The sequence below is a fragment of the Pan troglodytes genome, chromosome 5 (genome assembly GCF_028858775.2).
Source record: "Pan troglodytes isolate AG18354 chromosome 5, NHGRI_mPanTro3-v2.0_pri, whole genome shotgun sequence".
In the NCBI taxonomy this organism is placed as follows: Eukaryota; Metazoa; Chordata; class Mammalia; order Primates; family Hominidae; genus Pan; species Pan troglodytes.
Genome location: NC_072403.2, coordinates 13,538,994 through 13,564,493, shown reverse-complemented (window position 1 = coordinate 13,564,493; position 25,500 = coordinate 13,538,994). Strand labels below are relative to the sequence as shown.

General features: G+C 38.0%; 1 protein-coding gene across 2 annotated transcripts; it reads right to left on the bottom strand.

Moving 5' to 3' along the window:
• Positions 1–254: 254 nt before the first annotated feature.
• On the bottom strand, positions 255–24,518 carry SNRNP48 (small nuclear ribonucleoprotein U11/U12 subunit 48). Of its 2 annotated transcripts, none has more exons than XM_001165716.7 (10): positions 24,389–24,518; positions 21,978–22,237; positions 18,634–18,747; positions 18,322–18,382; positions 17,378–17,452; positions 10,624–10,812; positions 9,404–9,525; positions 6,648–6,736; positions 5,939–6,103; positions 255–3,299 (listed from the first exon to the last, which is right to left on the bottom strand). In XM_001165716.7, the coding sequence occupies exons 2-10, from the start codon at positions 22,131–22,133 to the stop codon at positions 3,251–3,253; spliced, it is 1,020 nt and encodes a 339-aa protein (XP_001165716.3). In that variant the 5' UTR covers positions 22,134–22,237; positions 24,389–24,518; the 3' UTR covers positions 255–3,250. The 2 variants fall into 2 exon arrangements, with proteins under 2 accessions (XP_001165716.3, XP_054542589.1); XM_054686614.2 differs by having other exon boundaries at positions 21,978–22,382; positions 24,389–24,487.
• Between the last annotated feature and the right edge of the window lie 982 nt (positions 24,519–25,500).

The window sequence follows — 25,500 nt, the reverse complement described above, 5'->3', positions numbered from 1 at the left end:
CTGGCAAATCTTATTTTTTCTTTCCTGAAAGGGAGCTCTAGAAATCACTGGTCCCAGTCCAAATATCCAAAAGCTATGAGCACTTTCTGTAACACCAAAAACTCCTAAATCTGTGACCACAGCAGGAAGTAAAATCACTAATAAAACAAGTGTGGTTTAAAAGAGCGTTAGTTTAATAATTCACACACCTGCAGGATCAATTATAGCAAATGAAAAAGCAAGCTACATAAAAGGAAATTGACTTGTAAACACACTCAAGCAAATATAAGTGGGTTTTATTATTTTTATGCTCAGAATGCAAGAAAGCTTTGCACCAGAACCGTTAAACATTCATGAACTCACTAAAAGGAAACAGAAAATGCCCTTAGAAGACGGGCGGGGCGAGGGGGAAGACCTATGAACATGTTTATAGAATTAATGTCTGTACTGTAGCATACACAGGTAATTAGAAAATATTCTCAATGCATTTAAGATATTTTATCTCAAATTTACCATTTGACAATGAATTTTCACGAAAGGGTTTGAGATTATCCAATTAGCTGTACTTGAAAGTGGCAAATACTTGAAGATCATTGATTTAATTTAAAATTCTGAGTGCTGAGTTCAGTTTCTTACTGAATATAACCAGTGCCCTGGGCTCTGCATGGCAGTTGACTTGCCAATATCTCAATTAAAGTGACTAGGCACAGTGGCTCACACTTGTAATCCCAGCACTTTAGGAGGCTGAGGCCAGGAGCTTGAGACCAGCTGGAGAACATAGTGAGATCCTGTCTCTACAAAAAAATTTAAAAATACATACTTTTTAGACAGGTGTGGTAGATCACACCTGGTGCCTGGTGGCTCCCAGCATTTTGGGAGGCTGAGGACAGGAGGATCATCTGAGCCCAGGAGTTCAAGACCAGCCTAGGCAACATAGCAAGACTCCATCTCTAAAAAACTAAAAAAATTAGCCAGGTGTAGTGGCACACACCTATAGTTGCAGCTACATGGGAGGCCAGGGCAAGAGGATCGCCTGAGCCTAGGAGTTTAAGGCTGCAGTGAGCTACAGACTGCGCCACTGCACTCCAGCCAGTAGATTAGAAATGTTTGTGAGAAGGTACCTTAATGGATGGGCAAGATGGACAGCAGCTATAGTAATTATTCATAGCAGCACTCTAGAAATAAAAACTAGATCTTATGTGACAGGGCTGTGAAAATGCTTTTGTCAAAATTTAAAATTACAGATTAACAACTATGAGGTTGCAGGCACAGGGGTCACACTGAGGAAGGTATAAACCCTGCTCTCAAGTAGCTCATATCCAGTGAAAGGTTCAAAACACAAACAGGGAAGTATGTAAGATTAATTCGTTCAAGGATCAAACAAATGCCTCTTTTCACCCGATGCCACATTTTATTAAATAGTTTGTAGCAGTGATACTATAAAATGTGAGCTTTAAAGAACTCTGGTAACATTTTCAATCTCTTCCTTTCTCCGTACTCTTCTATTTTCCCCCAATTTCTCCAATCCACTCCTAATTTTCACTTGTATCTTTCTTCTACAAAAAACCTAAATATGCCAATTTTACTCTTCTTCCTTCCAGTTAGTAAAATCAATGAAATCACAATTTAAAACAAAATTATAAGTTGTCACACAATATGAAAAATATGAAATTCCTGATGATTCAAGTAGTCTTGATCTATAAAAGCAGCAATTTCATGATTCATCAGTCACTCCCAAGTCCTTGCTTTTATAATTTTTAAATGTGGATTTTATATATTTAGAAATTAAGTACAATGGCAGCAATATGACTATATATTGGCAAGTAACCTGGTGATTTCCAATTTATAAATCTGAGAGCTGTTTCCCATACCTGAAGCCTAACAGCCAATCTGATCCAAATCCAATCTTTCTGTCATTGTCAGCTACTTATTAAAATAATAAGATTTCATTTCTACTTGGAAACAAAATCTTTAACCTGAGTTTCCAGTATTCAAAATATTGCTATTTAGACGTCGGATGCTTAACATTTCATGCCAAAGTCTCACGTGAATGATCTGACATACGATAGAACATACTACTCAGCAACAAAAAAAATGCACAACTGACACACAGGGATCAATCTCAAAAATCTGCAGAGAGGAAGAAGGCAGAGTACATACTACAGTATTCTATTTACATGAATTCTACAATGGATAGATCTAATCAGTGGTAACCAAAAGCAAATCTGTGGCTGCCTAGGGCTAGGGGTAGAGTAATTGATTGGGAAAGGGGGTATGAGAATTTTGGGGGCAATGAAAATATTTGTATCTTGATCGTGATAGTGGCTGCACAGAGGTATGAATCTGTCAAAACCCAATAAAATACACACTTAAAAAGGGTGCAATAAATCTAAGTAAATAGTACCTCAATTCAGTTGATTTACAAAACACAACATGACAGTATATTTTAAATTAAATGAAACATTAAGACCTTATTTTTTAAAAAAATTAATGTGTTATGGATAAAGCTAAAGTTCCCTCTGACCACCCTCCCAATCCTGACTTGCACCCCTAATCTCTCATCTATACCTCCTACTCGCTGTTAGAACTTTGGTATGGATTCTTCTGAACCTTTAAAAATAGACTTACGTACATTATATAGCCATAGAGAATGCATAGTATTGTTTTGTACATATATATAATTTGTATATAACTTTCTACAACTTGCTATTTTCACTGAGCATTATGTTTTTGAGACCAATCCAGGTTAATATGGATCTAGATTATTTCTTTTAACTCCAATACAATAATCTATCCTATGACTACATCATATTTTAATTAGGCCATTCCTCTTCAATATTTAGATTGTTTTTCCCTACTACAATTCACCAGTGTAGTGGTAAACAGTAGTCGCCACTGGGGTGAGGACAGAACCGCAGGTGGTGTTCTAAGGGTTATTAGCCTTATTTATAAGATGTAGTTATAAGATGAGAATGTATTCATGTTTAATTTACATATGATAAATATTGACTTAAAGAATTTTGAGATACATATATTAGCAAAACGAACAAAACAAGATCAGTTATAGGAAGCAAATCATCTAATAAAATATAAGGAAAACAAAGTTGTAGGGCCTAATAGTGTACTCATGGTTTGAAGCATATTTACTGGAAAATAATAAGCACTAAACAGATCATAAAAACATTCTCCTATGCAAAGGAATTCCAATTAATATATCTGTATATTGGTTATCATGGCATAAGCATAATTAATATAGGTACAAGTACTTCATTTATATTTTTTGCTTTCTTCTTTTATGACTATGGTGTCTTTCCCCATCCCTGAAATAAAAGAGGTATAAAAAAAATGGTTATAAATGATGGACATTTTAATATCAGAGCTTTAAAATAATTCAACAGTAATACACCACTTTCAACAGTAATATGCTACCTTAACATTCTATTTGAAAAGAATTTTCTGGTTATCTATCATTTACGTATACTCAAAGTTAATTTTAAAGCAGAATTTCAAAGCGTAATTTAAAAAAAAATCACTTTGATTATTCCTATTTCAGTTTCGTCTCTTAGTTTTTTTATTTGTTTGTTTCTGTTTTTTTGAGATGGAGTTTCACTCTTGTTGCCCAGGCTGGAGCGCAAATGGCACGATCTCGGCTCACTGCAACCTCCGCCTCCCGGATTCAAGCGATTACTGCCTCAGCCTCCCAAGCAGCTGGATTTCAGGCACGAACCACCACATCTGGCTATTTTTTGTATTTTTAGTAGAGACAGGGTTTCACCATGTTGACCAGGCTGGTCTCGAACTCCTGACCTCAGGTGATCCACCCGCCTTGGCCTCCCAAAGTGCTGGGATTACAGGCATGAGCCACCACGCCCGGCCTGTCTCTTAGTTTTAATAATGCATTTTTCATACATACTCTTAAAAAAAAAAAAAACACTTTAATTCGAAATGAATGTTTTACTTGTTCTGGTTTACGTCAGATAAACCAAATCCCTATAATTCAGTCCACCCCAGGGTTGGATATCAAAGATTAGCCTGTTGAGAAGTATTTCTTACTTATATCCAGTTTATCTTCTTTAAATAAAAACTATTTAATGTTTAGATTTTGAGGACTTCTAATGTATTTAAGTCAACAGGGATTGATTAGAGATGTCAAAAATTACTTAAGTAGAAGAAGCACTATAGTTATTATAAAACAGCATATGAATCAAAAAGGATTACTAAGCAAATATTTCATTTGTATAAGAAAAGGACTAAGTCATAGGTGGCTTTAAACCTAATTAACTGAATGATAGTAAGATGAACAAAATTACCAAACCAATACAATAAGCTTTAATTCCTGATTACCAGTGGCCCTGGAGAGACAGGATATTATTTGAGAGCCTAATATTTGAAAGTACTTTGTGTATAAAACTAAGTAAGATACAGACCTTGCCTTCATGGAGCTCACAGTCTAGCAGCGATAATAATAACTATTAAGCTCAAGAACAACTATAAGCTAGGTAGGGTGGCAACAAAATGGAAAAGATGATCAGCTCTGCTTGAACAAGTGAGAAAAAGGCTTCAGGAAATGGCTGAGATGGGTCTTAAAGGATGAGGAGGAGTTTACCAAGTAGGCTTTTAAAAAGAGGTGGGCAGCAGAACACAAAAGTGGAAAGGCATAGATGTGGCACAGTGTGGATGAGGAACTCTAAGTAACTCAGGCTGGCTAGAGCACAAGTTATGCATTTCATGGCGTAGTAGCAAACTACAAGAAGTAGGTAGGAGCCAGGATCCCAGAAGTCTTGAGAGCCATTCAAAAGAATGTGAATTTTGCCACTGAAGAGTTCTCACTTTTTTTGAGACAGGGTCTCACTTTGTTGCCCAGGCTGGAGTGCAGGGGTGAGAACACGGCTCACTGCAGCCTCAATCTCTCAGGCTCAAGCAATCTTCCTGCTTCAGCCCCGCAAGTGGCTAGGACCACAGGTATGCACCACCACACCCGGCTAATCTTTGTATTCTTTGTAGAGACGAGGTTTTGCCAGGTTGCCCGGGCTGGCCTTGAGCTCCTGAGCTCAAGTGATCACCTGCCTCAGCCTCCCACAGTGTAGGGATTATAGGCATGAGCCACCATGCCAGACCGCCACGGAAGAGTTCTATGAGGTGACTATTCACTCTAGCAGTATACAAGGGAATGGAATCATATGCAGTAAATTTAGAGACAAGTAGAAAAATTAGGAAAATGACCATCATTTCATTAGGAACTGACCAGATGATAAGGAGTGGAAGGAAGTATCTAAAATGACTCCTTGATTTCTGGCTTAGGTTAATAGATGAGAGTCATCTCTTTAACCAGGACAGTAATGCTGGGGAAAGAGGAGCAGATTGAGAAAAAGGTAAGTTTAGTTCTAGACCTGATGAACTTGAGATCCAGGTACATGCCTTGTAAGCAGCTGGACTACAGAAATAGACCTCAAATGATTTACATTTACTAATTCGGTATTAATTCACATCTCTCAAGCTATCAAAATTTTACTAACAAAGGCAAAATTGACTGTCAAAATTTAGATGTTCTCTCTGACCCTACATACCCTTATTTGAGGAATTAGCAGGAAAAAGAAAGAAAGAATAAGAGAAAGAGGAAGGAAGGAATGAGCAGAAGAAAGGGATCTAGGAAAACCGTGTTTAACAGTTAATGTCCTGCCTAGACAATACTTTCATATGTCCTGTTTAGGAAGCAAGCAAGTAAGAGATAAAAAAGGGAAAAAAACATCCAATCACACATGTAGAGATCTATGTCACTAGAGTGGTGGTTATTTGAACTGAACTATAATGAATGTTAAGAATCATTGTCAATTGTTTACTCTCCTTACTTCAGCTTATTCTTAAAATCTATTTTCTCAGCATGGTCTACAACAGAAGAACCTGTTCTATTTTTAAAAAGTACAGAATTCAACGTTGGATGATGCAGGGTTAGACCCACCTCTCTTTCCTTCTTCTCGACTCACAGTTTTTATCCTTATCTTTATTTCTTTTTCTTTTATGTGGGCTTCTACTCCTATCCCTTCTATGTCGTGAACACTCAGCATCCAAATAGCTTCCACCAGACTGCCGTGAATCTACTGAAGCTGATCGCCTTTCTTCATTCCTAAAACATAGAAAAGAATGTTAATCAGTCTGTGTTACCACTGGTCTCCAGTATACACACATAGACACACCAGTCTAAAGTGTAATATTCTATATCAAACCAATGGTAGGTATGTTCTAAATATGCACAATCCTATAACCCATATAAAAGGACAGATAAACACAGCTCTTAACCCATTTATGCCTGAGGTTGCCATTTTTTTAATTTTTGCAATGAGACCTTGGCGATGACCTTGAGCAGTAGGACATAAATAACTCCCACATGCTTGGTGTTCCCATAATGGAATACTAGGCATAAATGTTAGTATGTTTTGCTATTTAAATATTTCACTAATATGGCTATCCCCTGAAAACTGTCAAAGGGTAATGTCAGAACAACTCTGGTACAATAACCCTGGGCACTGACAACGAAAAACAAAAAGCATTTTCATGAGTTTACTGTGTGCTATCAAGGGTTTTGGAAATGCTAAAATTTAACAATTATAAGTTAATTGTTATCTGTTATCAAAGAGAGAGTATTTTCACCAATAAAGATAATGACGTACTTTTCGGCATCATCCTCTGCCTTCTCTTGCTCTTCTTGCCAATGATTGCTGAGTTCTTCCATGTGCACATTTATCACATCTCGAATCACCTTGGGAGAGGTAAGCACCGAACTTCAGGTAAGAAAACTGCTCAAAAAATTAAGACTGTAACACTAGAAAAATCAGTGCTAACAATCAAATATTTACTAAGTGCTATGACATAATGGACTGTGGGACTTGTGCAGTTTAGAGAACACAGAAAAGGCAATGGTCAAACTGGAATATGAATAGTAGATAAAAGTTTTACAGCAATATTAAATTTGAAGTTGCTATAACTGTACTACCTTTATGTGAGAAAATATCTCTGTTCTTAGGAAATACATACTGGGGATAAAGGGTTATGAGGTATGTAATTTAACCCTTAAAGAATTCAGGGGAAAAAAATATGTACAGATCGAGATCGAGAGAGTGAAAAATGTGCAGAGAGAGAGAGAGAGAGAGAGAGTGCCAATGAGAAGCTATGTGGCAAAATGCTAACAATGGGTGATCTGGGTAAAGGCAATATGGGAGTTCTTGGTACGATTTTTAGTTTCGTAATTTATCTCTCTATTAGAGCTTATTTACAAATGATTTTTTTAAAACCTTATAATTAAGTCATCTTGACTTAATCATATGACTTAATAAGACAAAATATGAAACATACAGTCACTTCACAGATACTTTCTGAATGACTCTATAAAGAAACTTTCAAATAGGTAAAAACCACTTGAAAGTTTTTCCTTTCCTATTTACCCATGCCACCAAGCACAGGGTTAGTCACTGCAGAGGCAAAGACAAAACTAAAATAGGAGTTTACACTTCCCTCATGATTAAATAGAAAATGTTTTCAGAAAAAAGGTATAGGGGACACGGGGCAATCTCAGAAACACTATTCATTCAGGCCTGACTGCATTTCTCCCCACCTTAAAGAAACTTTCAATGGCTCTCAAAGTAAAATCGAACAATATCCAAACTCCTTAATGAAGCCTTCAGAGCCCTCCAGGATTTTCCTACATAAGATAGAACTTAGCCTCATCTCTCAACGGAGAAGCCCTAAGCTCTAGCCACCCTGGGTTACTAATGAGTCTCTGAAAAACTCCTATACTTTTATCTGCTTTTCAGAATGCTAGTTCTTCCACCCGGAAAATCCTTATCCACCACTTCTCCTCCTCCACTATATTCTCCCATGGAAAACCTAAGATATGCCAAGGTCCAACCTAGCGGAGTGACAGGAGTCACACACACCTATCTCAAGTTCCAGCTCTCGCACTTCCCTCGCAGGCCTACAAGCCTCCCTGTTAGCAGCTCTACATAAGCGCCTTGAAGCCTGCTATTTGCACAGAATCCACCTAGCTCAGGCTCCACCGCATAGGAAAGAGTCAATAAGCAGACATTCCTTTATTCCTCCTTGCTTCTCCCTTTCCCTCAAATGCTGTTCTCTATGAAGCCCTTGCCAATCTTTTATTTCAATTTTTGAAGCCGGGTGATGGGTACATAAGGGTTCCTTAGACGATGCTATCCACTTTAGTATATGTTTGAATATTTCCACAATAAAATATCAACTATAAAACCGTAAAGAATGCTAGCAGCAACATTTAAGCTTGATTACAAGGGTTATGAGACGAGAGAAGAAATAACTGATGAGCCAAGTATCTTAGGGACTATGAGAATCACCAAGGTAGTATGACAGGGACCCAGGTCTCTACTTGCTAAGGTAAGTCTAAAACACAGATTTTAACTGTAAAAAGAACAGCATAAAATTTAGAGCTAAGCTGTGTGGTACAGAGTATTAGTACAATAAACTAGTGATAGATTAGTCAACTAGCACCTCATGGAAATGGTGGCCCTTAAACTCAACAAGATTTAAAATGGCAAAAACAGAGCATTTCAGGTAAGAAAGTAACAGGTAATAGGGCATGGAGGTAAGAATAATTATATGCAATCAGATATAGTTTAAGAGACATGCTTGACTAAAGCAAAAGAAATGCTTGGGAAAAGGAGGCCAGATTACGGAAGGTCTTTTAAATCAGAGAGAAGTAAGAAATAATATGGGAACAACTAGGGAATCAATGAGGAAATTATTTGTAGAGTCTGGGCAAGGTAATTCACATACCAAAAAAATTCATCAACTCTAACGAGCCATTAAATGGCATCTGAAAATAAGTCTAGACATACACCAAGAGACTAATACATAAATAATGTATATCAAGACATTTCTTAAGTCCAAATATTTACTAGAGTACATAAAAACATGCTTTCTGCCAAAAAAGATAATAGCTAATATTCATGAAGAAATTTGTGTTTGCATACATTCTGTCAGTCAATTCTCATAACAACCCTGCAAAGATTATATTATTATTATTATGAAAAGAAAACATTCAATCTAAAAAGCTCAAATAACTTGCTCAAGTCAAAGAGCCAATGAGAAACAGCAGAATCAAAAGTCAAGGTATGGTCTACCTAAAGCCCAAACTCATGCTCTTACCATGATACACTACTACTTTCTCACAAGGAGATATCTTTTAAGATTGTACAATTGTTTTATATAAGGTTCTTGTACTATGAAAGCCTTTGCTTGCTAAAGGGTGGATCTAGAAGTGATGGAACAGATACAAATCAGGTGTGGCCACCCTGAAGACACTTTCAGAAAATTTCCAGAGAATTGTGGAAATTCATAGAACAGATTTAGAAAATTACCTAAGGGAAATTCTTATCAACAAAGATTATGTAAAACTTACCTCAGTATATGATTTCTTGGTTATGTGAACATTCTTGGCTCTATAGGACTGGCGTCTTCTTTTATAATCTCGTACTTCTGCCAGGATTTCAAGGTAGGATTTTGGACTTTTTCGACTATTATCTAATGAAAGAATAAAATAAAAGTATTATATCCTTCAAAGCTTTTAAATTCTATGAATTATCAAATAAATACATCACAATCCTATATTTCAACTTGTTTCAAAGTAGCACATAAAAACATTCTAAAAATTGTATATTATTTATATACACGGGCTAAGTTTTATGTCATTTCTTCTCTCCAGCCATTAGTTGAACATAAGAGTGCTTAGGTACATAGATTAAAGTAACAGCACAGTTGTAATATTTTTACAGAAAGAAGGTACATTTAATGTAAAAGTCAGAGTAAAACCTCAGGTACTGAGTAAATATCCCTCAGTATCCATGGAGAATTTGTTCAGGATCCCCCAAGGGTATCAAAATCCATGGATGCTCAAGTCTCTGATACAAAATGGTGTAGTATTTGTATATAACCTACACACACCCTCCAGTACACTTGAAGTCATCTCTAAATTACTTTCAATACCTAATACAGGCCGGGTACAGTGGCTCACGCTGTAATCCCAGCACTTTGGGAGGCCAAGACAGGAGGATCACTTGAGGCCAGGAGTTTGGGACCAGCCTGGCCAGCGTAGCAAAACCCCATCTCTACTAAAAATACAAAAAGTAGCCAGGCGTGGTGGCACATGTCTGTAATCCCAGCTACTCAGGAGGCTGAGGCACGAGAATTGCTTGAGCTTGGGAGGCGGAGATTGCAACGAACTGAGATCGCGCTACTGCATTCCAGCCCGGGTGACAGAGTAAGACTCAGTCTCAAAAAAACAACAAAAAAAAAACACCAAAAACCTGATACGATGTAAATGCTGCATGAATAGTTGTTAATATATTGTTTATGGAATTATGACAAGAATAAAAAGTCTCTACATGTATAGTACAGAGGCAACCACACACTTTTATTTTTTCCAAATATTTTCAATCCACCGTTGGTCAAATTGATGGATATGGAACCCACAGACACAGAGGGCCAACTTCATGTCAATATTAAATGATACAAAACCATTTTACTCTAACTCAAAGTGGCCCAAGAATTAAATCATCTTAATAACACTCACAGAATAAAATGATAATGAAGAAATGTAAAGCTATGATGTGCATCTCAAACCTTGATTGATTTTGGCAGCCAAGTCTACAAAGAGATCGCTGTCATTTTCAATAATTTGAGAATCAGAGCGCTTTTTCTTTGTCTCCTCAACTACGAAATCATAGAGGGCAAGACGATCAGCTTGAGTTAGATCACAAACAAACCGTTTGTGATTCAGAGGAACTTCAACAGGCAATGAAGAATAAATTCCTAAAGTAAAAATAAAATCACAAGAATAAACAATACATGAAGCATTGTGAACTTAAAATCTAATAATTATCTTTAAACATGTGCTTTAATAATGCAATATTAACACAAACTTTTTCCATAATCCCTAAGTATACAAAATATCAATCTAAGCAATAAATGACAAACAATTCTATCCTGAATGTTACATCCACAAAGAAAAAAATGTATTATGGATGTTTGCTATTCTCTCCAACAATATAAAGACAGATCCCATGGAGGCAGGCAGGAATAATCATAAGAGACAATTTGCTCTAAGAAAGCCTTTTGGGTAACAATTTTTATAGCCATCTACAAAAGTAGGTATCTGTTGATATGCTTTTCCCCATCAAAGTTGGGGGAAAAAATGCTTTTAATAAGTAATATGCCATTACAGTCCCTTTGAAAATAAACTATGGAAATATTAAAAACTGTGTAAAAAATATCTTTTTGAATGAGACATCAAGCTAGATGGTCAATATTCAAAATATATCCCACTTGTGCAAGGACTTAGAGCTAGGGGCCACAAAATAATTAAGTAGCAGAAATCCCACACCTCCTCACGCCAGGAAAGCACAGATTAAATTAAACTCATTTTAATTTCCTGAGGAGGAAGCATAGTGGCTTAACCAAATTAATTGAAAAAAGTTAATAGCAGTGCCCCCCGGTAGTTACAGAATTTTCTAAAATCTGCTCATTAGTGAAAAAAAGTAAATACAATACCTTGATATGATGTATTAAACATTGAAGAAAATTTTTGTTTTGAGATTCAAATTTTCTCAAATAAAAAAATGATTGGAACTGTAAAAAAAGCAATTTAAAACAATTCTTTCTAGACTTCATTACTCACTAATGCAAACAAAGAACATGAGCTACTAAAGGAATCCTTTTATTGTTTGCTAACTTATTCTAAAGTAGTAACTGGTTCATAGAACAACATAAAATCAGTAGCTCTTTCCAGATACTTATATTTGATAAAGTCTAACCTCATTAAGTTCCTAGGTAGAGGCAAAAAGAATTCAAATAAGAGCATACTATGAACTAAGCATTACAACAAAAAAGAGGTACTACTTGTCTACATATTAAGAGGAGAGCTGCAGTGAATCTGAGGCCATGGTTTAACACGGCTATACATAACAATATATGGCCATTTTTACTCGTCAAAGGGTTTTGAATTAATGGGGAAAAAAGGGTTCCCTTTCAAGTCAATCAATTTTATTCTAATTATAGTAGGCATTTCATAATACAAAGTTATAAAAACAGCTTTGATAAGCCTAATTCCTTTGAATATAGGCTATAAAAATTTGGGAGAAAAACACAGATTAGAAAATAATGATGTATTACAAACAAGCTCCATATAAACCTTTGCCTGTTATTTTTAAACAAAGAAATATAATTTCCTTCTTAAATTATTTTAGCCTTTTCTTCAATTTATTCATCTTAAATTTCTTTATGATGAAGACTGATACTTAAATTCCTTGTAATTCAACCAAAATTCCAATTCAAGACTATAATATGTGACAGGTATTAAGATAAAGTTTAGAAATTTGAGTGATACTTTTAAAAGGATATCATTTGCAAAAAGGATACTGCATATCTTTAAATAAGGAGTACATTCAGGTTCCTAATTCCTCTTTATACTCACCCCAATTACTGAAAAAGAAAAAGTACAGGAAAGGTTAAGCAACAAACTGCATTCAATTCATTCGGAACATAGATATTTCTGACAACAAAAAGGATAAACATACTTAAATAAACTTACATTTACATAAAATGTAAATTTTCAAAATGCATGTTTCTAAATGATTTAAAGGTACATATGAATGTGCTGTAATTATAATAACTCGAAGACCCTTTGGCTGCCTGTTTTTGCAGGTTTTTTGTGGCGAAATATATATAACATAAAATTTAACATTCTAACCATTTTTTCAGTGTACTGTTCAGAGACATGAAGTGCATTCACATTGTTGTGCAACCTCTATCCATCTCTAGAACTTTTTCGTCACCCCAAATTGAAACTCTAATCTATTGTTTTAATAATGCCAATTCTCATTCTTGTTACTTTTGTCATCAAAGGGGATCTTAAACATATAACATTCAACATTAAATAGTACTAGTAGGTGTTGTCACAAAGATACAAATTCAGAATTTTAGGGAGAATTCATTCAGAGTCAATTCCTTAACGTTACAGATAAAGAAATTAAGTGTCATAGAAGTAACATGACTTGCCCAAAGTCTCACAAGTGATAGGAACAGACTGGATCTAAAGCCCATCCTATCCTGTCTTTTTAAGTTTCTTTGATAGTACACTGATCTTCATATCATGGCCATGACTCAAACACACTTCACAATACTGAAGTATACAACCTGAATATTTAATATTGAAAGAAAAAGATAAACCACTAAACATAAAATGATTGTTTATGATTGAAATATCTTGGTTAAAAAATTAACCGAAGTAACTATATCTGAAAATAAGTATATAGATTGAATAGCTGTATGAGCTTTCATAAAGTTTAAGATTGAGAATTCTGTACACTGAGTTTAGGCCTGACATGACAGATGAAATGAAAACATACATATAAAACCTTGTCAAAAAACTTACACTGTAGTGTGTAACAAACAAAATACGAATTAGATGGAGAAATGTAAAATTTTTCATGTTAGTCATTCTCCCTTATAAGTAAATACATCAATAAGATATTTAAAGAAAGTCCTGTCCTGAGGGAAAAGATCTTAAAATGTCTAAGACATAAGTGAGCCACAAAAATAATCTGTTGAGAAATTGCATAACTCTACAGAGGATATAAAACAAATTTTTTTTTTCTTTTTTTGAGACAGAGTCTCACTCTGTCGCCCAGACTGGAGTGCAGTGGCGCCATCTTGGCTCACTGCAACCTCCATCTCCCAGGTTCAAGTGATTCTCCTGCCTCAGCCTCCCGAGTAGCTGGGATTACAGGCACGCACCATAGCGCCTGGCTAATTTTTGTATTTTTAGTAGAGACAGGGTTTCACCATGTTGGCCAGGCTGGTCTTGAACTCCTGGCCTCAGGTGATCTGCCCACCTGGGCCTCCCAAAGTGCTGGGATTACAAGCGGGAGCCACCACACGTGGCCAAAAAAAATTTCTAAAGAAGGTTGAAGATCATATAAAGTTACCGTTGGCCAGGCGCGGTGGCTCCCGCCTGTAATCCCAGCACTTTGGGAGGCCAAGGTGGGCAGATCACAAGGTCAGGAGATCGAGACCATTGTGGCTAACACGGTGAAACCCCGTCTCTACTAAAAAAATACAAGAAAATTAGCCAGGCGTGGTGGCAGGTGCCTGTAGTCCCAGCTACTCGGGACCTGAGGCAGAAGAATGGCGTGAACCCAGGTGGCAGCGCTTGCAGTGAGTCGAGATTGTGCCACTAAACTCCAGCCTGGGCGAGAGAGCAAGATTCCGCCTCAAAAAAAAAAAAAAAAAAAAGGTTACGGTTAACAATTAAATCTTAATTTAAGATAGTGTAAGAATTCAAAATTAAAGTTCCTCTTAATTATCAAAATAATATAATAGTTCCTCTTAACTATTCATTCAAAGTAATTCTTTGCTTTTGAAAAGAACTAAGCTCAATGTCCAAATCTCCCTTATTACCATTATAAAAATTAAAAAGCAGAACATTTTCAAAATGACTCATATATATAAAACTCATCCATTTCATTATCTTAATATTACTTTCTGTATATTAATTTTCACTTAGACCATAGAAGCTACCAATTTTTGGAGCTAGGGCTTGTTTAGCATCCATTATCTCTGTTCCTCTCAACAACTCTATGAGAGTTTTGTATTACAGATAAGGAAACAAAAACTCAGTTATCATCATTAATACATGGCCAAGCAGCTACTTTTATTTCTTTAAAACAGGTTTACACAAAGCAGAATAAACAATGAACAGCACTGATAGTCATGATTAATATGCAGAGATATGAAGTTTGTGATATTCTTCCACTTAATCATGAAAGACATCATAAATAAATTTGAGCAATATCTAGAATCCTGGTCCACAAATTTTACTAAATGTAGGGTTTCTAACAGAAAATCAAACAACTCAGTTCAGAGTTTGTGTCAAAATTCAGAACTTAGTTCTGGATCCACTTTGCTATTATCTAGCAGAGGTGAGTTACTTCACTTTTGTGTGCCTGTTTCTTCACCTATTATGGAGGGGAAAATATCGTTCAACTTATCACAAGTTTGTTGTGAAAGAGAAATGTAATTCATAAAAGAGCTTTAGGCCGGGCGCGGTGGCTCACGCCTGTAATCCCAGCACTTTGGGAGGCCGAGGCGGGCGGATCACGAGGTCAGGAGATCGAGACCATCCTGGCTAACACGGTGAAACCCCGTCTCTACTAAAAATACAAAAAATTAGCCGGGCGTGGTGGCGGGCGCCTGTAGTCCCAGCTACTCGGGAGGCTGAGGCAGGAGAATGGCGTGAACCCGGGAGGCGGAGCTTGCAGTGAGCCGAGATCGCGCCACTGCACTCCAGCCTGGGCGACAGAGCGAGACTCCGTCTCAAAAAAAAAAAAAAAAAAAAAAAAAAAAAAAAGAGCTTTAAAAAAATAACCTTTTAAAAAATAAAAACACGGAGAACCTTTAGAACAAACACACTAGAACTTTATCATGTCTCTATCAGACAGAGTTTTTCTTATCTGTAAAATGCAGACACTGGATTAGATGATCTCCAAGTTCTCTTTCAACTCTAAAATTCAGTAATCTAACCACTTAAGACTCAAATAAAGTCCTTTAAGTATTATTAACCCTTTCAAAAACCAAAAACCTCAACTTTTTTATGGGTACACTACCAGGGGATATGAGTAGAACCAATAGCAGAGGCCAAAAAAGGCTTGACTAGTCATAGCTCAGTAATCTCTCCGAATAAATAAAATGAGAGTCAACTGTCTCCCTCAAAGAAAAAAACCTGGAATTTCCCTGACAGGGACAAAAGTGGGAACCTCAAAACAAAAAATACAAGAAATGTGCTTCTGGCTGTTGTAGAGAACCCATGTAATATAGACAACTAAGAATAAGATGGTCTTTCTTCTGAAGCCACAGCGCAACTCTGAGAAATCAAGTCCAGATACTGGCTTAGAACAGTATTTGGTAAAGATCCTCAATTTCAATGAGGGAGAAAACCAACCATGACTACAGCCTGGTAAATATAATTCAGCTAGAAAAAAGAATGAGGAAAAAAAGGTAAGTTGTCCAGAGAAAGCTACCTACAGAAGGTTCAAAGAAGACAATGCAGAAATCCTTACAAGAGAAGCTGTTCAGGTTTTGGCTAGATGTCATATCTACATTCATTAGAAATTTAAACTTTTATTAACTCGTTTGTCTATGTGTTTTTTTTTTTTTTGAGATGGAGTCTCGCTCTGTTGCCCAGGCTGGAGTGCAATGGCGCAATCTTGGCTCAATGAAACCTCCACCTCCTGGGTTCAAGCAATTCTTCCTGCCTCGGTCTCCTGAGTAGCTGGGATTACAGGTGCTTGCCACCATGCCCGGCTAATTTTTGCATTTTTTAGTAAAGACAGGGTTTCGCCATGTTGGCCAGGGTGGTCTTGAACTTCTGACCTCAGATGATCCACCCGCCTCGGCCTCCCAAAGTGCTGGGATGACAGGCATGAGCCACCGTGTCTGGCCTATGTCTATGTTTTTGATGGATTAAGTTTTCTTTCAATTTCCTAAAAGCTTATGCTTAAAACTTCTAACCTACTCTCTGCTGAGGTTCCCAGGGAGAAACTCTTTAACCCAGCTCTAAAGCTGGGCATGAAAGGATCTATTAATATGAATCCTCTGAAATTATATGCAAAACTTTTGTGTTTGTACTTTTTTTCTGAGAAGGGGATCCCAAGCATTCATCACCTCAAACCAACTCACTTACTGGGTAGCAAGCAATCTGAGGGTAGCTGTGGAGACTAATCTCTTTTAGCCTAAGCCTTTTCTTTACACTGCATTTCAACACTCTAAAGAGAGGAAATCTCAAGAGTAAAAGAGCCTCACTCAGTGGCATTTATAGATGTTCCTTGACTTACATGGGGTTACATCCCGACAAACCCATCATAAACTGAAAATACCGTTAAGTTGAAAATGCAGCCCAGCGTCTGATAAAAGAATCACTAGTACTTAAAGTCTAAAACCTTGTGATTGTGTATTGTTTTCACAACACCATAAAATTGAAAAAATCCTAAATTAAATCATCATTAAGTTGGGACCATCTGTATTTACTAAATAATAATTTTTTTAATTAGCCACAAGACAATCTCACCCATAAATCGCCAGGTAATTCCAAAGGATGAACCCCTAGCTAAGATAGTGTCTTAGTGAGACTCTGGTGTATCTCAACAGGAAATATCTAACAAATGAAGTTGAAACGAAGCAAATTAGCCCAATGTTAAATGTAAAACTTTACCTTTCCCATGTAACAGTTTTCACAGGTTTTTCTTGAAGAAAATTAGTAACATGCTTATGAGAAAAATAATAATTTCATTCTTTAATTCACTTAAACTGTAATGCCACTTACTTTGATTATAACAATCACTGTCTTTCCCAACTGCAGTTCTAGCTTGTTTAATTATCTGGAATTGTGAGTCCTTATCTGTCAAAAAAAAAAAAAAATCCATAAATGCAATATGAATCATCAGTGACCACAATTAAATTATTAACTGGTTTCTGATCCAAGCCCTTTGGGCACGTGGACAAACCTTCCAGAATCTTAAGAAACATCCACATCCCTGTCTATGAAATCTGAACACAGAATCCTTTCAGATTTATCTACAGCCCAGTAAGTAATCAGACTTCAAGCAGTTCATGCCTATAATTAGGCACGCAGCAGTAGCAGCGACAAATTTTACTGACCAATAATAGCTAACATTCTTGAAGCCTGTGCTGTAATGGTCACAACTCTGTGACCCTCTAGCTGACTCCAGCTAAGTGCCTGACACTATTCTAAGAATATTATATATATATATCACTTAATCTTCGCAAAGTGCTATTATAACCATCTCCATTTTATAAAGAAATTTAGGCAACAAACAGGTTAATTACCTCGCTGAAAGTCACATCTTTCATGATAAAAACAGGAGTTGAATCAGGACATTCTTTTTCCAGAGCCCAAGACTTTAACCTCTATATATGCTGTGAATCCCTGGAACACATGTCCATCTTCAGTCTCACCCTTCAATCTGTGTCACATGCTCAAATTTTTGTTGTAACTGAGAAAGAAGGTGTCTGCTCTACTATACAAAGCTTTGTAAGGTTTTCACTGCCTATTAATACAAGCCTGGTCTCTAAACTTCAGATTATGTGAATTAGTTGCCTTGTACATTAATTAATTCTACATTCTCTTAAGGTACTAAATGTCCTTGTCATAAGCATGCTTAAACAATCCATTCTTTTCATAATGCAAAAATGAAAAATCAATATCTACACTAAGATATTTTTAAATTATAATAACTTAATACTTACTCAAAGTAATCGAAGGTATCTTCACATTTTCATAGAAAAACTCAGGATTATACATTTCATCCTGAAAAAAAAGAATCTTACTGTTCTTAAGTATCAGATAATTGACTATTTTAAGACTTGACCTAAACAATAGATTAGTATCACTTAATTATTTCTCACAATAATTTGTGCAATTAGGCAAGTACCAACCAACCCTTCAAGTAAGGGCTATTATTTTGTCAGTGAACCTCACATTGTAACTTCCAAAAATTGTGAATTAATGTGTAAAATGCATGACATATATGTATATATAATATAGTAAATATATGGTACCTCTTCTTCTTTGGTATAGCCCATTTTCCTCAATCTACAAGATGCCATGTGCTTTGCCAAAGATGATTTAGGCATGTGATGATTGGAATCGTATGGACATATCACAACTTCATCCTATAAAAATCAAACAGAAACAAAGAAAATAGGTACATAATATTTAAATAAATAATTACCATTAAATGTTTACCATTTAATTATGTACCAGCACTGTATAGTGCATCCTCTTCTACAGGCCTCTCTCAACCCCCATGTAGTTGTGTATTAAAGAAAAATAAAACTCTTTCAACCCCTAACTCCCTAAATGCCCCTGTCCTCTCTCCACTCCTTCAAAGCCTAACTCTTTGAAAGGTGTATTTACACTCACTGTCTAAACAACCTCACCTCACCTATAACGATTCCTCACTCATTGCCACCATCACCCCACTGAAACCAGTCAATAGGTCACTAGTAACCTTGTTACTAAAGCCAAAAACATGTCACTGTCTTGTTTTATCTGAACTCTTGGAAGGTCACACTCCAATTGTCCATCTGTGATTCTGACACACCCCTCATGTTCTTTCTACCTCTCTGGCTTCTTCTACTTGGTCTCCTCTAAATATCCTAAATATCTGTCTTCCTTGCTCTATTTGTCCCCCTTTAGATGTTGGTTTTCATGTAAGTATTAATATAACCACTGACCTTTTGCTGTTTAATATATGCTTACTGAAAGATCTCAAAGCTACAACTCTCACTATACAGTGAGGACTCCCAAAATTTAGATCTTTAAACCTTGTTTCTCTCCAGTACCGTATATTAAAGACACTAAAAGTTCAACACAAACAAAAATAAATTAATTATATTCATCATCTCCCAACCCTCAAATCTATTCCTTTTGTACTTTTCTATTTCAGTGAAAGGTCCCCCTTGCTCAAGCAAGAAACTACTTCTTCTCCCTCATCACCCACATCCAATCAATCACCTAGTCCTGCCAATTTAACTCCTAAATATTTCTGAAAATCCCTCAACATCCTCCATCCCCACTGCCACTTCCCCAACTCAGGGTATCATCAACTCTCTCCTGGAATACAACACCATCTCCTGACTACGCTCGCTCGCTCTCTCTCACTCTTGCTCTCTCTCTCTGCTTCCAGTCTTGCTGCCCTCCCCTTCAGTTTCCATCCTGTAGCTGGTTTGAATTCCAGCTCTGCCACTTACTGGCTGCATGAAACTGGGTGAGGTACTTAATCTCTCTTTGCCTCATTTTCTACTATATAAAATAAAAATAATAGCAGGACCTCTCTCACAAAGTGATTGTGAAGATTTAAAAAAGTATACCAAAGTTTATACACATAAAGGAATTCAAATAGGGCCTGGTACATAGCAAGCATTCAATAAATGTATGCTATTATTTTATTAAAAGGTAAATGTGATTATAATATGCCCTGGCTTAAAATAATTCCATACCTCCCCACTGCCTTCATTAAAACAAACAAACAAAAAAATCTAGACTTTCTAATATGGCTGACAAGGACCTTTAAGATCTGACCTCTACCCACCATCATCATTCTACTCTAACTCTACACCCTATGCTCTAGCTATCCTTAACTACTTGAGGCTTCCCGATCTGGTCACTCCCTGTCTCTGAACTTCTACACATGCTGTTGATGCTTCTTCCCCGCACCCGCCAACCCCCTAGCCAAGCCAACTCACTTTTATTTATCAGCTTAGAATTCACTTTGTCCAGGAAGCCTTTGTTGGCCACCACTTTGTCCACCACCGCCTACAATAAACTGTACTATAGCAATTCCAACCCCACCCATCACAGACCCATGATAAAATGGTTCAGTTATCCATTCCCCCTCATCACCACCAGACAATAAGCTCTGTGAGGACTAGGAACTGTAACTGTTGTTCAGTAAATTTCAGTACTAAAACACCGGCGGAAATCCTAACTGCCATTTACTAGCAGTGTATCCTTCGACAAATTATCACCTCTGTGTTCCTTTCCTCGTCTATAAAATGTGGCCAAAGATACCTACCTCATAGGGTTATTTTGAGTATTAAATGAAGTAATGTAAGTGGCAAACAAAGTGCTATTTAAACGTTAATACAAGGAATCCAATGTTACCGCAATGCTGAGTAAACAATGTATGGAAGGGTCTGGTAAGCCCCACTCAATGGAATTCCCAGCTTCAAATACCCCTCTAAATGAATATTAAAGATTTTTAAATTTCTTCTGTGCTTTTAATACAATAAATAATGAATGGTATATACAGAAATCAAATATATTTTAAATGTCTCTGAGGAATCAGTCATGTAACTTAAACCCAGGAGAAATTATCACAGCATGGTAAACCCAGAAGTAATAGTAAAGATAATGAACTACCCCACATTGGAGCACTTCCCTTCCTCTCATTCCACCGAAAATACCCCACAAAAAAACAAAAATCACGAATGTTCACTCTAAATACACTTGCCTACATTTTTAAAAAAGCAATTCTAATGTCCACAGGAGTTGCCAGTTACCATCTCTTGGTGACAACCTTTAATAATCCTAGAATTGGTGCTGTCCCAGTCAGAAGTGTCCAATTTTAAGGCATAGAAAGGCGAACTGGCAAACTCCCAGCTCTCCTGACACCGAATCTGGTGCAACTGCGGAATCCGTATGACAGATGACAATGCAAACCGCCAATCCCTCTGCAGCGCTCTGAGACACATTCACTTATTTTCTAAATAAATACCAAATCTGCCATTCCCTCCTCACTCAACACATCTTCCTGGATTTTGTTTGTTTGTTTTTTGAGACAGGGTCTTGCTCGGTCGCCCAGGCTGGAATGCAGTGGAGCGATCTCGGCTCACTGCAGCCTCGACCTCCTGGGCTCAAGCGATCCTCCCACCCCAGCCTCCCAAATAGCTGGGGCCACAGGCTCACACCACCACACCCGGCTAATTTTTGTACTTTTGGTAGAGAAGAGGTTTCACCATGTTGCCCAGGCTAGTCTGGAACTCCTGGGCTCAAGGGATCCTCCCACCTTGGCCTCTCAAAGTGCTAGGATTACAGGCGTGCGCCACCGCGCCCGGCCCCCGGTTTTCTTTAAACTCGAAGTTGCGCGGGAGGAGCGCCGCACTGGAGGTCGATGTGGAGCCTTCGGGAGTCCCTCGCGCGCTCCAGCCCGGGACCCAGGGACGTCAGGGTTGCTCCAGGGCCCGCGGCGCCCCACGGGTCCCAGGCGCCCATCGCGGCTCTGCACACGGACGAGGACTCCTCGCCCTTCCCTCCGCGGCTGCCAGTGCGGACCTCCCTTCTTCCAGAGAAGACCCCGGGCCGATAGTCCCCGAAAGGGCCCCGCGGCCGCGCCCCTCACCTCCGCCGCCTCCTCTTCCCCGGGATCCAGACTATCTAGGTCCCAGCCCAGGGACGCCGTCACCTCCTCCAGCGTCCGGCAGCAGCTCTCCACGAACTCGTTCAGCTCCTCCTGCAGCCGCCGCCGCTCCTCCACAGGTGGAGGCTCGCCCTCCATAGCTGCAGCCCACCCGCCAAGAGGAAGCGGTCGAACTGCAGACCGCACGCGCAGGCCTCTGGGAGCTGTGGGCGGGGTCACAGTCGCCACGTGACTTGAACAGCCTATAGGGAAGAGTCCCGGGAAGGGCGGGACTGTTATTTTGAGAGGCGTTTTCCAATCTTTTCTCAGCTCTTGCGTGCATTTGCTCTGGCCTTATCCAGAAAGATATTCGCCCTCCTCGACTTCCTCAGAAAAAACGGCTTATAGCTACAGAAAAGTTTTAAAAATAGTACAATAAGCTTTCGTTTAGCCGTCCTTCAGCTCATTGTTAACATTTTGCCAGGTTTGATTTCTCTCCGTCTCTTCTCTCCACATTCACAGCCCCACCCAATGATTTTTGCTGAATTCTTTGAAAGTAAGTTGCAGATTTTTCACCCCCAAATATGTTAGCATGCATGTTCTAAGAATAAGAACATTTTCCTGTGTAACCGCAATACATGATCAAACCTAAGAAAATTAGTAAGTCCATAAAATCATTTATTATACAGTTCATATTCAAATTTCCCCATTGTCCCCAAAATTATTTCTATAGCAGTTTTATTTTTTCAACTCATAAGCTATAATTAGTTATTGTCTCTTTTAATCCAGATCAGCCTCCTTCACCCTCCTTTTTAAATTAAATCATTACATGTTGTGATGAGCCTAGGCCAGTTGTCTTGTAGAATCTCTCTCATTCTGGATTTGTCAGATTTTGTTTCCCGCATGATTAGATTCAGTTTGAGCACTTTTGCAATACTACCTAAGAGATGTTACCAACTCACGGGGACACATAACTCAGTTATATTAGTAATGCTAAATTTCATCACTTGGTAAAGGTGGTGGCTACATCTCTTCATTCTAATAGTACATTTTCCTCTTAGGAATTGGTAAGCAATCTGTGGATTATACCTTAAGTCCATAAGAATACCCTGTTCCCCAACTCCTTGATACAGTCCTTCACGGAATCTGTTGTTACATTAGGAGTTATAAATGATTCCGTAATAGTATCATGCCTTTTATGTTTATTAACTGGCATTCTTTCCACACCTCCATTTTAGTGTTTGCTTCACTATGGGAATCAAGGTGTTTTTAAAGTTATTGATTTAAGGTTTTTTTTAAATTCAATATTATATACTCCTTTAACATCATAATTCTTGTTGATGCTCAAATTGTCCCAAATGTGGCCAGTGGAAGCCACATTAAGCCATCTGTGTCTTTCATGTATCCCTATTAGTCCTTGAATGCTTTCTTGCTTTGATAACACAAGCTTAACTTTGTACATTTCCTACCCAACACCTGGAATTAGCCCTTGTAGTTTCCCCAAATGGTTTTGACTCCCAGAATCTAACCCATTTTATATTACTTTTTAAAATTTTTTCAAGCCCAAGTGTCAAACCTTGGTTTCCTTTTGCACTTTGTTTACCCGTGTGAAGGAACTGTGGGGGAATTTTTTGGTGAACAATTATTTCTAAAGGCAAATAGCATGGTTCTCACTTAAAAAAATAGTCATAAGACTATAAATAGGCAGCACCATAAAATACAGAAGTGGCTAGAAGCTGGTAAGAGAGGAGTATGAAGTTAATGTATTCATACTCTGCCTACGGTATCCTTTTTTTTTTTTTTTTTGAGACGGCGTCTGGCTCTGCCGCCCAGGCTGGAGTGCAGTGGCACAATCTCAGCTCACTGCAACCTCCATCTCCCGGGTTCAAGCAATTCTTCTGCCACAGCCTCCCGAGTAGCTGGGACTGCAGGCACATGCCACCACACCCTGCTAATTTTTCTATTTTTAATAGAGATGGGGTTTCATCATATTGGCCAGGCTGGTCTCGAACTCCTGAACTTGTGATCTGCTCGCCTCAGCCTCCCAAAGTGCTGGGATTACAGACGTGAGCCACCACGCCCAGCTCGGTATCCTTACTTTTTATTTGCATTTCCATAGTTAGCTGGGGTCTGGAAAAATGTGAGACTATTTCTGATGTGACATGACTCCTGATAAAAAGTTCTAGTGTATATTTCCCTGTTTGTATATGTGAACCAAATTAAAACTTAGCCCACGTCAAACATATCCTCTCTTCAGGATACAGCCCCGTGTCATCTCAGAGCTTCATGACAACATTGGCACAAGCCTGGAGGGAGTAGGAAAGATTTGTCAATTGACTGTACTCTCTAGTTACTGTTTCAGCCCGAGGAACTGCTCTACACTGATGCTGCTGACCTGTTTTGATATCACTTACCTGGAGTGGTCTCCAGACTCCTGTTCTAGGCTAGGCCTCTGTTATGGATTGGATTGGGTCCCTCAAAAATGCCTATGTTTAAGTACTAACCCACAATGTGACTGTATAAGGAGATAGAGCCCTAAGAGGTAATTAAGGTTAAATGAGGTCATAAAGGAGGGGTGGGTACTCTATCAGATAAGACTGATAGCCACCCATGAGCCAGGTTTCACTAGAAACCAGCCCTGCCTGCATCTTGAGCTTGTACTTTTAGCTTCCAGAACTGTGAGAAAATACACTTCCGTTTAAGCCACTCACAGTCTGTGGCATCTTGTTATGGCAGGGTGAGGTGACTAATATAGTCTCCCAGCTCTAGCATAAGGAATTTCCTTCATTTTTCCCAATACAGCATTTACCACATTTTCTTCTTCCTTTTGGATTATGAGGGCTATTTTTCACCATGTATTTCTAGCACAGACTCCATGGCTTCTGGCACAATGCATGGCACGCGAACTCAGTATTTAATGCATAAAATTAATTTCAACTCCTCCAAATTAGGAGAGGGAGTAAGAGGAAGAAGAGGTGAAATAAGGAAGAAAAGAGTGCTGTGGAGGAAAAATAGCCCATGCAATGAGAATGGAGGTGACTTTCACCCTAAGTACCAAAAGCCCCCAATAATAAATCTAATCTTGATTTTTGTTCTATACAATTAGCATGTTTTCCTATTTTCTATCTGTACTATAAAATTTGTATTAATATATACTGCTGACATTTGAAAGTTGTCCCACTGATTGCTTTATCTGTTTCTGTCCCCACCCATATTGCCAATGCTTTGTTGTCGGGGGCTTGTAAATTCTACTCAGTCTTCATAGTACCTAACCCGATACTAGACATGGTAGGTATTCAGTGAAGTCATGTTAATCTAATGACAAATGTGTGAATTTCAGTAGTTTCTCTTTGATCCAAAGGAATAGGCTTATACTTCCTTGTCCTTCAACAGAGAGCCAAGAACTCTTCAGAAATCATTTTCACGGGTTCCAGGACAATTCTTTCCTCTTACGGGACAAAGTGAAACACTATCTATTTTGAGGATACCCCAAAAGCATCTTAGCAACTTCATGTTTTTTCAATGC